The sequence below is a fragment of the Propithecus coquereli genome, unplaced genomic scaffold (genome assembly GCF_000956105.1).
Source record: "Propithecus coquereli isolate 6110/MARCELLA unplaced genomic scaffold, Pcoq_1.0 Scaffold763, whole genome shotgun sequence".
NCBI lineage: Eukaryota > Metazoa > Chordata > Mammalia > Primates > Indriidae > Propithecus > Propithecus coquereli.
In genome coordinates, this window is record NW_012153763.1 from 151,462 (window position 1) to 163,664 (window position 12,203).

The window sequence follows — 12,203 nt, forward strand, 5'->3', positions numbered from 1 at the left end:
GGTGAGGGGTGAGGAGGTGAGGGATGAGGGGTGAGGAGGTGAGGAGATGAGGGATGAGGGGTGAGGAGATGAGGGGTGAGGGGTGAGGAGTCAAGGGTGAGGGGTGAGGAGGTGAGGGATGAGGGATGAGGGGTGAGGAGGTGAGGAATGAGGGGTGAGGAGGTGAGGGATGAGGGGTGAGGGGTGAGGAGGTGAGCAGAGGGGGAGGGGACGAGGGCTGCACAGCTTCCTGCCAGCCTCTGCTCTTCCTGGGGACAGACTTTTCCAGACCCTCGTCTTTAGCCCCCAGGCCGTGGCTCACAGGAGCGGCTGAATTCTACGTGGCAGACGAATGAATAAACGCATGAGTGAGTGTCGTGGCCCCACAAATGGCGCAGCGTGGAAGGACAGAAGGGGAAACTGAGGTCCAGGGTCTCAACAAGACCCTACACCTGGGCCTTCCCCAGCAGGCCGCTGTTCAGGGAGACAGACGCCCCTGCCGCGGCAGGTCCAGCCTGCGCCCTGGGCAGGCAGCACGCGCGGCCCTGGTGAGGCGCGAGACTGGGGGGAGGACGACCAAACCCCGTTCGCGGTGCGGAGCACAGCGCGGACACCCCGTCCACGGCCCGCGCCGTCTCAGGGCAGCTGTGTGCATGTGCACGCGCGTGCACGAGAGGCGTTCACGGAATCTCAGCGCAGCCCCTGGCAGGACGGCAGCGGCTGGGAAAAACCTCGCTCTGCCCAGGAGCTGTGTGCGTCTGCAGTGACCACGAACCAGGTGACAGCAAGTGACGGCTCGGCTTACACATGCAGTGACACGGGCCCGGTCCTGTGCGGAGAGCTCCAGGTATCGTCTCATTTAATCGCACAACAACCTGACTCAGGAGCTATTATCATCTCCGTTCTTGGAAAGGAAGAAAACAAGGTTCCAGAAGGTTCCACCTCTTGTCCACATTCACACAATCAGCAAATGGCTCATCCAGGCTGCCCCGAGTTCAGCCGCGCAGGTCCAGGTCGCTGCCACTGCGGACGTCTGGCTGAGGCCCCCCCCACCTGCTCATGCGCAGGTCTGCCCCCCACGGCGGCTCAGGCCTGGGTCTTGGGGATCTGACCCCACCTGCTCCTCCCCTCTCGATGCCCCGAGCTCAAGGCCTCCTCCTGGGGGCCAAGCCCCAGGCCTGCTGCCTGCGGGGGCCGACGCGCCCATTCTGGAACAGGCACCAGCCACGGCGGGCTTGGGCCCCGCCGACATACAGGGCGGGGAAGGGACCCATGGAGCCCGGGGGGCTGACATGGCCGGGGAGGGCGGGCAGCTCCCCTGCTTCCGCGTGCTGCTGCGCCCTCGCTCTAGCCAGAGCCCGCCTGGAGCTACCGTGTGTGAACCCGGGGGTGTCTGGAACCCGCCCGATACCCCCAACACGCAGAGGCTGTGGAACTCACACGCCAGACAAACTGGAACTTGAACAAGGTACGAACACACGCCCAGCACGAGGTCGCGCTGTGGACCTGGGAAACAGCCCTCCGGGAGGAGACCACGCAGAGGGGCCGGCTCACCCCGGGAGCAGCACGGTGCCCTCCAGCAAGCCCGCCCGCTTGACGGCAGGGAGAGGGAGGCCTGACTCAGGCCCTGCAGGGCTGTGCCCCTCCTGGGGGGCAGCCACCACCACAGGTGTCCCTTGTCACCTCTGCCGCCCAGGTGAGCCCTGGGGAGGCCAGCACAGCTCCTGGCCTGCAGCAGCCTTTGGAAAAGCCCTGTCCGCCGGGAGAAGTGTGTGTGTGCACCCCAGGGGAGCTCGCCAGCCAGCACCACGGCCCCACTGCCGTGGCGGGGTCTCCTCCTGGCCACAGTCATGGCAGCCATCTGCCCTGACCTGACAGGGACATGCCTCAGAAAGTCCTGGCCAAGCCCCCTGCGTGCAGGCAGGGCTGGCGCTCACACTCCCGGTGACGCAGCTTAAAGGCTCGAACGTTGGCCCGGGAAGGCCTCTGCCGCTCAGTTCATTTCAAAGAAGCTGACCCGCAAGATGACCACCACGAAGCTCCAGCCACAATCCTGCAGGGACCCAGCAGGGGACGGCCTTGGCCTTCCATTCGGAACTGACTTGAGTTCTCACCAGAACCTGGATTGGGGGCCTGGTGGACTTCCATGCCCAGGGTCTCGCCGACCCTCTGCCCCCGGCCAGCATGGGCAGGGGCCTACTCCTGCTAGGCTGGAACCCGGGGCAACCTAAATCCAAGAACCCACTGTCTCTTCGCGAATTTGCCACCTGCCACTCCCAAAAAGCAGGTATGGTGGACATGGCCAGAGGAGCGTGGCTGGAGCCGCCATCTCTCCCACCGGCCTGGCCAGGAGAGGGCTCCCACGCAGCTGTGGAATGTGCTGGAGCGTGAGCGTCTGCCCCTCCCCGTCCCCCACGCTCACGGCTCTGCCCACTACGGCCCCTGCAGGGGTGGGGCTGGTCCTCACACGAGGGCGCGGCCAGAGCCGGCTGGCCGGCCAGCCTGCATGCAGGGAGGCGCTGCACAGGGGCCTGGGCGCGGGTGGGCAAGGCGCGGGCGGGAGGGCGGGAGGCCAGCCAGAGTCTACAGGAGGGTGGGAAGCTACAGAAGCAGCCAAAACCAAGGGTGGGCGGAGGGACTCAGCCAGAGGACGGGGTGGGGAAGCAACGGAGGGGTCGGAGCAATATTCCAAGGAAACGAAAGTAAGAGGGAGACGGGAGGAACAGCAGGGAGGTGAGCAGGTGGAGGAGGAGGACAAAATGCCGGAAATTAAACTTTCAGGGTGTGAGGGGCGGGGCTTGGGGGGCGACCGGGGAGGGAGGCGGGAAGGAGAAAAGAGGCTGAAATGAAACCAAGGGACACAAATGGTACCTAGGTATGTCCGAATCAAGAAACTGCCTGCAAAACACAAACAACCACACGTTAGTGAGGGCGGGGCGGCAGCGGGGAGCGGGGCAGTGCAGAGGGAAGCCGCCGCCTGCTCTGAGCGGCGGGGCAAAGCGTGGGGCCCTGAGCGGGGCGGGCAGGCTGACGCTGAGGCCAAGCGCAGGGAGCCCGGCCCCGTGGCCGCAGCCAGACTGGGGTCTCCTGAGCCTCGGTGCCAGGCCCCATCCAGGACAGAGGTCGGCTGTGGCAGTGGCCGCCAGCCCGCTCAGCCGAGCACGGGAGGGTCCCGGAGACCCCTGGGGCGGGGAGGGCAGGGCAGGGCAGGGCGGCCAGCACGGGCAGAGCCAAGCGAGGGCCAAAGCAGCGGTGGGCAAGATCTGTGAGCCACCCGCGGACAGGCCTTCCTCCGTCCCTGGGCCCAGGGCCTTGACCCTAGGCACAGGCCTGGGTCAACCCAGAGGTGCCCCGGGAATGGCCCCACGTCACACAGCCCCCCAGGGTGCAGGACCGAAGCCCCTTCAGCAATGGGCTCTTGGGCCCCCAGGAGCAGGCGAACCTGGCTGAGGTCCAGCCGAGCGCTGCCGCCTCCCAGGTCACCCTCGGCCTGAGCCCCAGAGCGACCGGGCTGGCTGGCATGGGCGGGAAGACACCAGAGCACAGCCCTCAGTGCAGGGGATGGCAGGCAGGGGCAGGCCCGGGGGCACCCACCCACCCTGCTGCTTCACTCCACTACTGCCTTTCTGCCCCAGGAACCCAGAAGCTGCCTGGGCAAGGGAAGGGTCAGAGGTCAGGGGAATGAGGTCATCTCCCAGGCTCCGAGGCATGGCTCACAGGACACACCAGCCCTCCTGGCCCCCACCCGCCCCCTGGGGTCCTCGTCCCCACAGCCCAGGCACAGCGGCCCAACCCTGCAGGCAGCGCCCACGTAGGGCGCCAGGCTTCCTCCACACCCGCCAGGGAGCGTTCTCATGGCGACAGGGAAAGCAAGCCCGGCCCACCGCACCCTCTGCCTCACCTTCCCCTTCTCCCACAGGCGACCCTCAGCCCGCTTCTCACGGCACCACCTCCAGGGAGGGGCGGGGACCAGAGCCTCATCTGCCCCAAGCAGGCCCCTGCCCCCGCTCCGCCCCGGCTGTCCCTGAGCGCCCACATCACTCGGTGCTGAGGGATCAGCCCACAGCCCGTTCTCAGGGAGCCCAGGAAGAAACTGAGCTCTGTCTGGACCCAAGGGTGGGAAGAACAGAGAAAACTGGCCCCAGGACCCTCCTTCCTACCGATCCCGCCCCTCCTTGCCGGGATAGGGTCTCCCACCCCTCTGCAAGCGCGCCCAGCCCTCAGAGACGTTCTTCCTACACACACACCTCCAGCGGGCCAAGGAGGCCCCACAGCATGACCTCCGCGGGTCAGCTTCTGCGCCAGGGGCCGGGTCAAGCCCTCAGGGAGCACCGGGCCCCGTCTCAGTCCCCATCTCAGACACGGGACGGCCCCAGTCAGCAGGGCGCCCTCGGCAGCCCTGAGCCGCCTGCCCGACCAGCCTCAGGTGCCACCTCCCTCTTGTCCCATCCGCCCGGCAGAGCCCAGCAGGGCTGCCAAGGATGTCCCCAGGGTCTCGGACGCCACTGTCCAGGCTGAGCGGATCTCGGCTACACCAGGGAGCTTGGAGAGGAGCCGCCCAGTGACGGGGGCCACGTGCCTAGCGGTGCCGTGGGCACGCCTCCACCCTGGGCCGCGGGACCGCTGGCCCCGGACCCCGCCAGGGCCCCAGCCTCGCCCACAGCAGCGTGGCCCACTTGTCCACGCACCGCCTGCCACGAAACTCCTAGGACAGGACCCAATTCGTCCCCCAGGTGCCATACTGGCCCCTCTGCCGGGAGAGGGACAAAAGGGCCGGTGGGTGCCTGGCCGGCCACGCGGAAGTGCAGAGAAGTCAGCCGAGGGGACACGGAGGCCACCAGTGCCCCTCATTGGGCCAGTCCCTTCAGGTGTCCAAAAGGGGGTGGGGGAGCTCTGGGCTGGACTCGCCACGAGCGCCGGACCAAGCGGGCCGGGAACAGCCTGGGCGCTGACCGGGGCCGTCTCCGGGAGTCAGGAGCAGAGCCTGCCACCACCGCTCAGGGACTCACCGGTCATCCTGGGCCGGGTGGATGTATCCGGAAGACAGGATGTTGAGAGACAAGATGTTGGGGTCGATCAGGGACTCGTCTGTCTCTGGAGTGTTCCGGATGCGACCTGCAGGAGAGGCAGTGGGCAGCGTGTCATTTCCCAGGAGGGCAGGGGACACTGGTCCCACCGGCAGCCTCAGCCTGGGCGGGGGTCACGTTGGCGAACCAGCTTCCCGTGGCCAAGGCGGCATCTGGTCCGAGGTGGTGCCGGTGGACAGGGAGGCCCTTGCGGGGCGCGGCGACCCGGGGACCGTTTGCCGTCACTGCTCCACTGTCCTTGCTACGGTCTAAGTTCTGTCTCAGCCACAGTCGACACCCCACTCCCCCACCTGACAGATCCAACTGCAGCCCGGAACAAACAGGCCTCACTGCTGGCGAGGGAATCTAAGCACGACAAGAGAGAATGTTCCAGCTTTTCACACATAACAATAATGAGAATGAGAGAGAGAAACAGAGACAGGAGAAAAGACGGAAAGAGACAGACAGACAGACAAGCTGTGCCATAAAATCTCTCCTTGCAACGGCGTTTCCTGCAGGCCCCTCTGAGACGCCTGCGTTCGGGGCAGTGGTCTGTCAGTTGACTGCGCAAGAGGCACGCAGCGCTAGGAGGAGGAACCTCGCCTGGTGGCTTCGCCTAACACCTGCTTAGCCTGGAGGTGACCGTTCTGCTCACCCAAAGGAGTAAACAACCACGGGCACGTTTTTGTTGTTAATGGAAGGAATGACATCTCCTCCACCACACACGGAGACAAAACCAAACCCGGGACGCAGCTGGGGTTTGCGCGGGCGAGCGCGTACGGGCCAGCCCTGCCCCCTCCTGGAAATCTACACGGGACCTTGCAGCTTCGCAGCATTTAAGCTCCGGGAGGAGGCAGGTGGGGTCTCGGCAAAGCGCCCCTTCTCCACCCAGGGCCCTCCAGGTCTACGCAGAGGGCGGTTCTGTGCCTGCTGCAATATGACCAGCACCAGCCCACAGACCACACCCGTGGGCCCCCGCTCAGGGCAGAGACAGCGGCGGGGGCTGGGCCAGAGTCCCGTCCCTCTGCCGTCCATACCTCCATCCTCTCCCCAGCCTCGAAGGGCTCCCACCCACCACTCACGCCTTTTGCTGACGCCCTCCCCACAGCACCGTCCATCTCTCTGGGCCTGGAAGTCCCACGGCCATCCGGGTAGGGGCACTGGGCTCGGGGAAGGCTGTGAACATGGAGCTCGGGGTCCCGGGGGAGAGGAGAGGCCAGCTGCCCCCCAGAAAGTAACAGGGCTGCTCTGTGAGTTGAGTCCAAGCAGAAGCCCAGAGAAGCAGAGCTCAAGCCCCTCAACCTGACGGGGGCCTTGGTGTTCACCCCAGCACCCCCAAATCCCTCCTAACAGCACTTCCCTGCCCCCAACATAAACAGACACCCCCGTCGGCATTTTTGGGAAGGGAGGAGGGCGAAGGTTGGGTCGTGGGACCAGCACACACGGAACGGGAGGGTGAGGGAGGATGGACTCCCCACCGTGGCCTCTCTGCTGTGCAGACCCCCTTCCCTCCCATGGGGTGAGCGTGCCAGGACGCCAGCTTGTGCCGTGGCACTGCCCACAGGCACCCTCCTCCCACGGCGTGGCCGGGTCCCCAGGCCAGCCACGGACGCTGCCCTCAGGCCGGTTCACTGTTTCCGGGCTTGCCCTAAACGGCACCCAAAGGGCGTTCTGCCTGCTCGTTCGGATCAGTGTTAAATTAGACACAAACTTGTGAGACAATAGCGTCTGTCCTGGTGTGCCCAGAGCCCCCATGCTCGCCGTCCTACACTTGACGTGGGGTGACGAGCCACGCCCCGGGGAAGCTGCCTCGCACAGCTACGGCCCGGCCGCTACTGCACCCAGGGCTGGCCGGGGCTTCCAGAGAGACGCCCATGCACTCTAGGGGGGACGTCTGGGGTCTCATGCTCGCTACACACCAAACGGACAATTGTCTGTGTCCTTCAGTGAAAAATCGGAAGACAAATTCTTCAAAGCCCCACAAAGCACACATTTGGTAGACCACAGAGCGCAAATGTGAAGTCACAGGAAAAAGCCCAAGATCCTCGCTGCTGGCTATGGTTGAACTGTGTCCCCACAAAGACCCGTTAAGTGCCCACCCCAGGGTCTCAGAGTGTGACCTTCTGTGAAGCAGAGGTCGCCCAGCTGAGCTGAGAGGGCGTCACGTTGGAGCAGGGTGGGCCTGACCCACGCTGCCTGGTATCCTGACAGCCACGTGAACAAGAGCCATGTGTCTGCACCAGGAGCACCAAGACATGCGGCCACCACCCGAGCCAGAAGCGGCAAGGAAGCTTTTTCCCACTTGGCTTCCAGAAAGCACGCCCTGATGTCAGACTGCTGCCCCCAGAACCGCAAGGGGATCAATTTCTGCTGTTTCAAGGGTGGTATTTAGTCACAGCAGCCCTAGAACTCCCTGCAGGGAGTAGACACACATCTGTGAATCATCGCCGGGTCCAAGGCACTGCTTTTCCGGTGAGGGACTGAGGCACAGAGAGGTTTCCTGGCTTAGCCAGGGTCACACAGCAACCGGGACGCCTGGCCAGGGGTCCTTGCTCTCCCACTGGCCCAGCCCTTCCCACCCAAGGCAGCAGCCCGCCTCACTCACCCACGACCAGCTCGCGCACTTCCTTCCAGCGGATGTGGCTGCCCGTCTCGTGCAGCAGGGTCACCGTTATCCGTCTCTGGATGCCCTGCCGGGCGCAAGGAGAGAGGACGTGGTCAGACGGCTCTGGCCACGCGGGGTGGGGGAGGGGCGCGGGTGGGCAGGGGCGGGGGCTTCGCACCTGGTGGAGGAGGAAGGTCCCCATGCACGGCATGCCCCCACGGTGGTCCACCACGGCCGGGATGTAACTGGAAGAGAGACCCTTGTGAGGCGCTGGCGCCCCTGCCCCCCGCGCACAGGCCCGGCCCAGAGTGGACGGCGCGAGACGGGGAGGAGTCGGCCGCTCCCGCTGCGGAAGAGCTGGCAGCCCGGTCCCTGGACCCGCCACCATCCTCCAGCCCCACCCCCGTGCTGCGAGGGCGTCCCGCGGGGAGGTTCGGAGAGGCCCAGCCCCCAAGGGTGCCCCTGCTTCCCTCACCCCTGCGGATCCAAAAGCCAGGGCCAGGCACCGGGATGCTCCAGCCGAGGCCCTGTCCCACCCAGGGCAAGGACCGCGGTCTGTGCCAGGCCCACCCTGGGCCCTCAGCCCCGCTGCTCCCGGACTGCACGGCCCCCGCCCCGGCCTCCCGGAGGCCACTGGGCTCACCTCCCACCACACTCCTGGTCTTTGCTCAGATGTCCCCATGTGAGACTGCCACACCTGCCAGCTCCAGCCCTGATCCCCAAACCGCACCCCGGGCCTGTCGTCTCAGTCCTGGCACCCCCGGGAGCCACCAGCCCACGCGCTTATCTGTGGAGCCCCCACGTCAGCTCGTCCAGAACAGGGGCTTTGCCTGTCGTGTTCCCCAGCCCGAGACGAGGGCTGGCCTGCCTGCAGTGTTCAGTGAACACGCTGAGAGGATGACTCTGGGTGCCGGTAACCCACGGGCAGGTCAGCACCTCGCCCCCACCCCCCCGTCCCCGGGGACCCCAGCCCAGCCCAGGGTTCTCCCCTCTCCCCGCCCCAGGCCCCCAGCTAGACACACTCACTCTCCGTTGGCCTCCAGCTCGCAGATCTCGAAGTAGACCAGCAGGTCGTACTTGCAGTGGCAGGGCCCCGGGGAGGGCCGCGTCAGTGTGCTGAGCTTGGTGGCGGGCACTGTGGGGACAGAGGGGGGCATGCACTGACGGGAGAGCTGACCCATCTCAGGCTGAGGACACGCGCAGGGAGGCGGCCGTGGCGGGCAGGGCTCACAGGCAGTGAGGCCGCCTCCCTGTCCCCGCAAGAAACAACCCGCCCTCCCCACCCCTGCCCAGGAGGTGCCCAGTCCTGGGCACTGTGGGGCCTCAGCACTCTTGTCACCCTCTCCTTGCCCCAGGTGGGAGGAGTACGTGGGCACACACACCCGGGCACAGCCCTTGAAGAGAGCAGTGGCTGAGACCCCCAGCACCAGCAGGCAGCAGACACCCTTGCTCCAAGGCCCTACGCCCTGCACAGGGCTCCTCTGCCGTGCTGCCGGGCCGTCCCCTGCGCCACACTTTGGCCACAGCCTACTGTACCGGTCCAAGCACATCTCATGGGCACCCACACCCGGCCCGACAGGCCCTGCCCCTCAGCTCCCACTGGCCTCCACTCGTGTCCCACTCCCGACAAACAGCCTGCCTCCCAGCGCGCCCCTCACCCACCTCCACCCACGGCCCCCCGACCCATCACAGAGGCCGCCCCCCGTCAAGTCCCGTGGGAGCCTCCGCTGCCTGTCCATAAAGGAGGATCTAAGTGTCTCCCTGCAGCCTGAGGGGAAGGCTGAACACGGGAACACACGCTGCAAACCACGAAGCCTACACAGGCGCGGGGACCTGGTCAGCAGGACCCGAGGGTGTCTACACCTGCCCAGTGTCCTCAGCCTGCAAAACTTCACCGTCAGGGGCTTCTGAGACGGGGGCTGAATCTGCTCCTCCTTGCAGGGCGGGCACTAGAGGCCCGCCCGAGACAGCCCCCTGCTCACTCGTGTGCAGACGCAGCACCCACCCTCCCCTGCCAGCCGCAGACGCATCCTCACGCAGGCCCAGCCCTCTGGGCCACCAGTGCCAGGGACAGGGCCCCCCACTTCCAGGTGGCTTCCCAGGCCACAGAGGGCTTTGGCTGCACCACCGGCCTCAGCCCTGGCTCTCTGGCCTTTCCCCGACCATGTCCCTGGGCTGTGGCTCTTGTCTTGCAGGGAATACACTCTGCAACCTCTTTCAACCGAAATCCGCCTCACCTCAGAGCTATTCCAGCGCCCACCTGTTCCCAGAGGCAGGGTCTCCGTGCTCCAGGTCAGGGATCAGCTACCAAATACTCCTCCTCCCACAGACCCACATACTGGCTCCCACCTCCAGCCTGGACTCCCCACAAAGGAGCTTCCTGGACCCCCTTTCACTCCCAAATCTCAGCATCCAGCTCGGGTGGCCACGGCCACGGCCTTCCTTGCTCCCACGCCTCTGCCGCAGCCCCAGTGGCCTCACGTGGGCACGGGGCAGGCCCTTGCTCCACGGGGACCCCAGGAGTGTCTGGGGGAGCACAGCCCCATCACGGAGGACGGCACACACCACTGGGGCCACCCACACCAACACCCACAGCGCTGCCCCGGGGACCCCGAGAGCCCTGCCTACCTGGCTTGGACAGCGGCATGACCCGGGGGAAGTGGCGGCGTGAGGGCCTCAGGGGGCTGCAGACAAAGCACCAGCGTGAGGCGCCCCGAGAACGGCAGGGCCCCGGGCTGGAGTGGGCGGCCCAGGAGGCCCCCTCCTGCCCTCTCTCCCACCAGGCCCTCCACCAGCTGGGATGGGAGGAAGAGACCCCCAGCCCCCAGACCCCACCCCAAAGGCCCCAGGAAATCGCGTGGGACGTGCCAGTTCCCAGCCCGAGCCCCAGAAGCAAAGCCCCTCCCTGCCCTTCTCTTTCTGGGCTCCGCCCCACAGCCGAGGGCAGGAGGAGATGGAAAGAGAAGGGCCCCCCTTGGCCTGTCCACGGCTCTCCCTGATCCCCAGGTGGCCAGGAGGGTCAGTCTGGCCCAGGGCGGACACCCCCATCCCACCCTCCAGGGTCCAGGGGGAGATGGCCTCATGTCACAGCCCTTGAGACCGTCCCAGTCCCCATTCTCTGGGCCTCAGGGGCCGACATGGAAGGAGGAGGCTGGACGGACGGTCCCCAGGGCGGTGGCACAGCTGGGCCCCTCCCCAGCATCCTCGGTGGGCAGCAGAAGCTATCCCTGGGCCACCTCGGCCCCCTTCGAGCCAGCACCCCCAGACTCGGCCGTGCCCAGCAGATCGAGGATCTGACAGGGAGAAACCCCCTCCCCAGTTCGGAAGGGCAGAGCCGGGTGCAGGCCCAGGGCCCTGAATCACTCCGTCCTGCTGGCCTCAGCAAAAGGCCTCCCGGACAGACGGGAGGCACCTGGGCCCTGCCGCCTCCAGCACTGGGCGAGCAGGTCTGGGCAGCCCCGACCCCACACGGGGCGCCGACCTGAGCACGTCCTTGCAGAGCGGCGGGAACGGGTGCTGCTGGTAGTGGCCGAAGACCTCGAACACGATGGGCTGGCTCTTGATGTACTCGACGAAGGACTTGGTCACCTCCACCGCGATCTGGGGTCAGGCGGGCGGGTGAGCCGGGCAGGAGGGCACAGCCGTGCCACCAGTGAAGGGAGCAGAGCCCCCAGCAGGGACAACGACCTTCCCTCGGCCCTCCCAGCCCAGCTGCTCCTCCCACGGCACAGCCCCGACGGACCCCGTGGGTGAAGGTGTCCCTGGGTGGGGTCGCAGGGTCGAGCTATCCTTTCGGAACAGGGCTCGAGAAGGTGACAGAGGGCAGGGTGGCCTCCGCAGAGCAAGCCTTCTTGGGCCCTCACCCACTCAGCAAGAGTGGCAGGTTAAACGGGGTGCACCCCTCCCGAATTCGTACGTTGAAGTCCTAACCCCAGGACTCAGGATGTGACCGTATCTCAAGACGGGGCCTTTGCAGAGGTGACCACGTTAAAGTGAGGTCACTGGGGTGGCCCCACCCGCAGTGGCTCGGGTCGTCGTGGAAAAGGACAAAGACACTCGGAGGGAGGAGGCCGGGTGACCAGACGTCACAAGCCCAGGGGGGTGGCTGCAGAGGGGCCAGCCCTGCCGAGGCCTGCGGAGCTGGGAGACAATCCATTCCTGTGGCCTGGGGGCCCTGCGTCCTCGCGCCTGGGTCGCACTGGCCCCGGCTGGTGCCCAGAGAGAGCCCTGGGAGGGGAGCAGTCGGTAGGTCGGGGACAAGGCCCAGGAACGTACATTCTGGACGTGGTAGAAGCCCAGTGGGGGTCCCCTGCCCGTGTTCTTCAGGGGCTCGGTGGAGAAGGCCTCGTCGTGGCGGTGGATGAAGCTGCAAAGCAGGAGACACTTGGCCGGGGGCAGGGACTTGGGACAGGCACCCGTGGCCTCCCCTCGAGTGGGCGCACCGGGCATGCGGGGCCTGCAGGCTGGGCCAACGTGCCCCCGACACGGCCTGCGCCTTGCTGAGCGCCCGGGCCCAGAGCCCCGCCCCCCGCGCAGCTGGGAGGCTCAGGCCG

General features: G+C 66.5%; 1 protein-coding gene across 1 annotated transcript in view; it reads right to left on the minus strand.

Annotated features, from left to right (window-relative positions):
• The window catches only part of KIF1A (kinesin family member 1A), a 98,033-nt gene that overhangs the window by 13,183 nt on the left and 72,647 nt on the right, over window positions 1–12,203 (minus strand). The window contains exons 32-38 of the mRNA XM_012662424.1: window positions 11,926–12,016; window positions 11,132–11,250; window positions 10,279–10,334; window positions 8,677–8,785; window positions 7,829–7,895; window positions 7,651–7,735; window positions 4,989–5,094 (exon numbers count right to left, since the gene is read on the minus strand). Coding sequence (XP_012517878.1) covers window positions 4,989–5,094; window positions 7,651–7,735; window positions 7,829–7,895; window positions 8,677–8,785; window positions 10,279–10,334; window positions 11,132–11,250; window positions 11,926–12,016 — 633 coding nt within the window. The remainder of the gene's footprint in view (window positions 1–4,988; window positions 5,095–7,650; window positions 7,736–7,828; window positions 7,896–8,676; window positions 8,786–10,278; window positions 10,335–11,131; window positions 11,251–11,925; window positions 12,017–12,203) is intronic.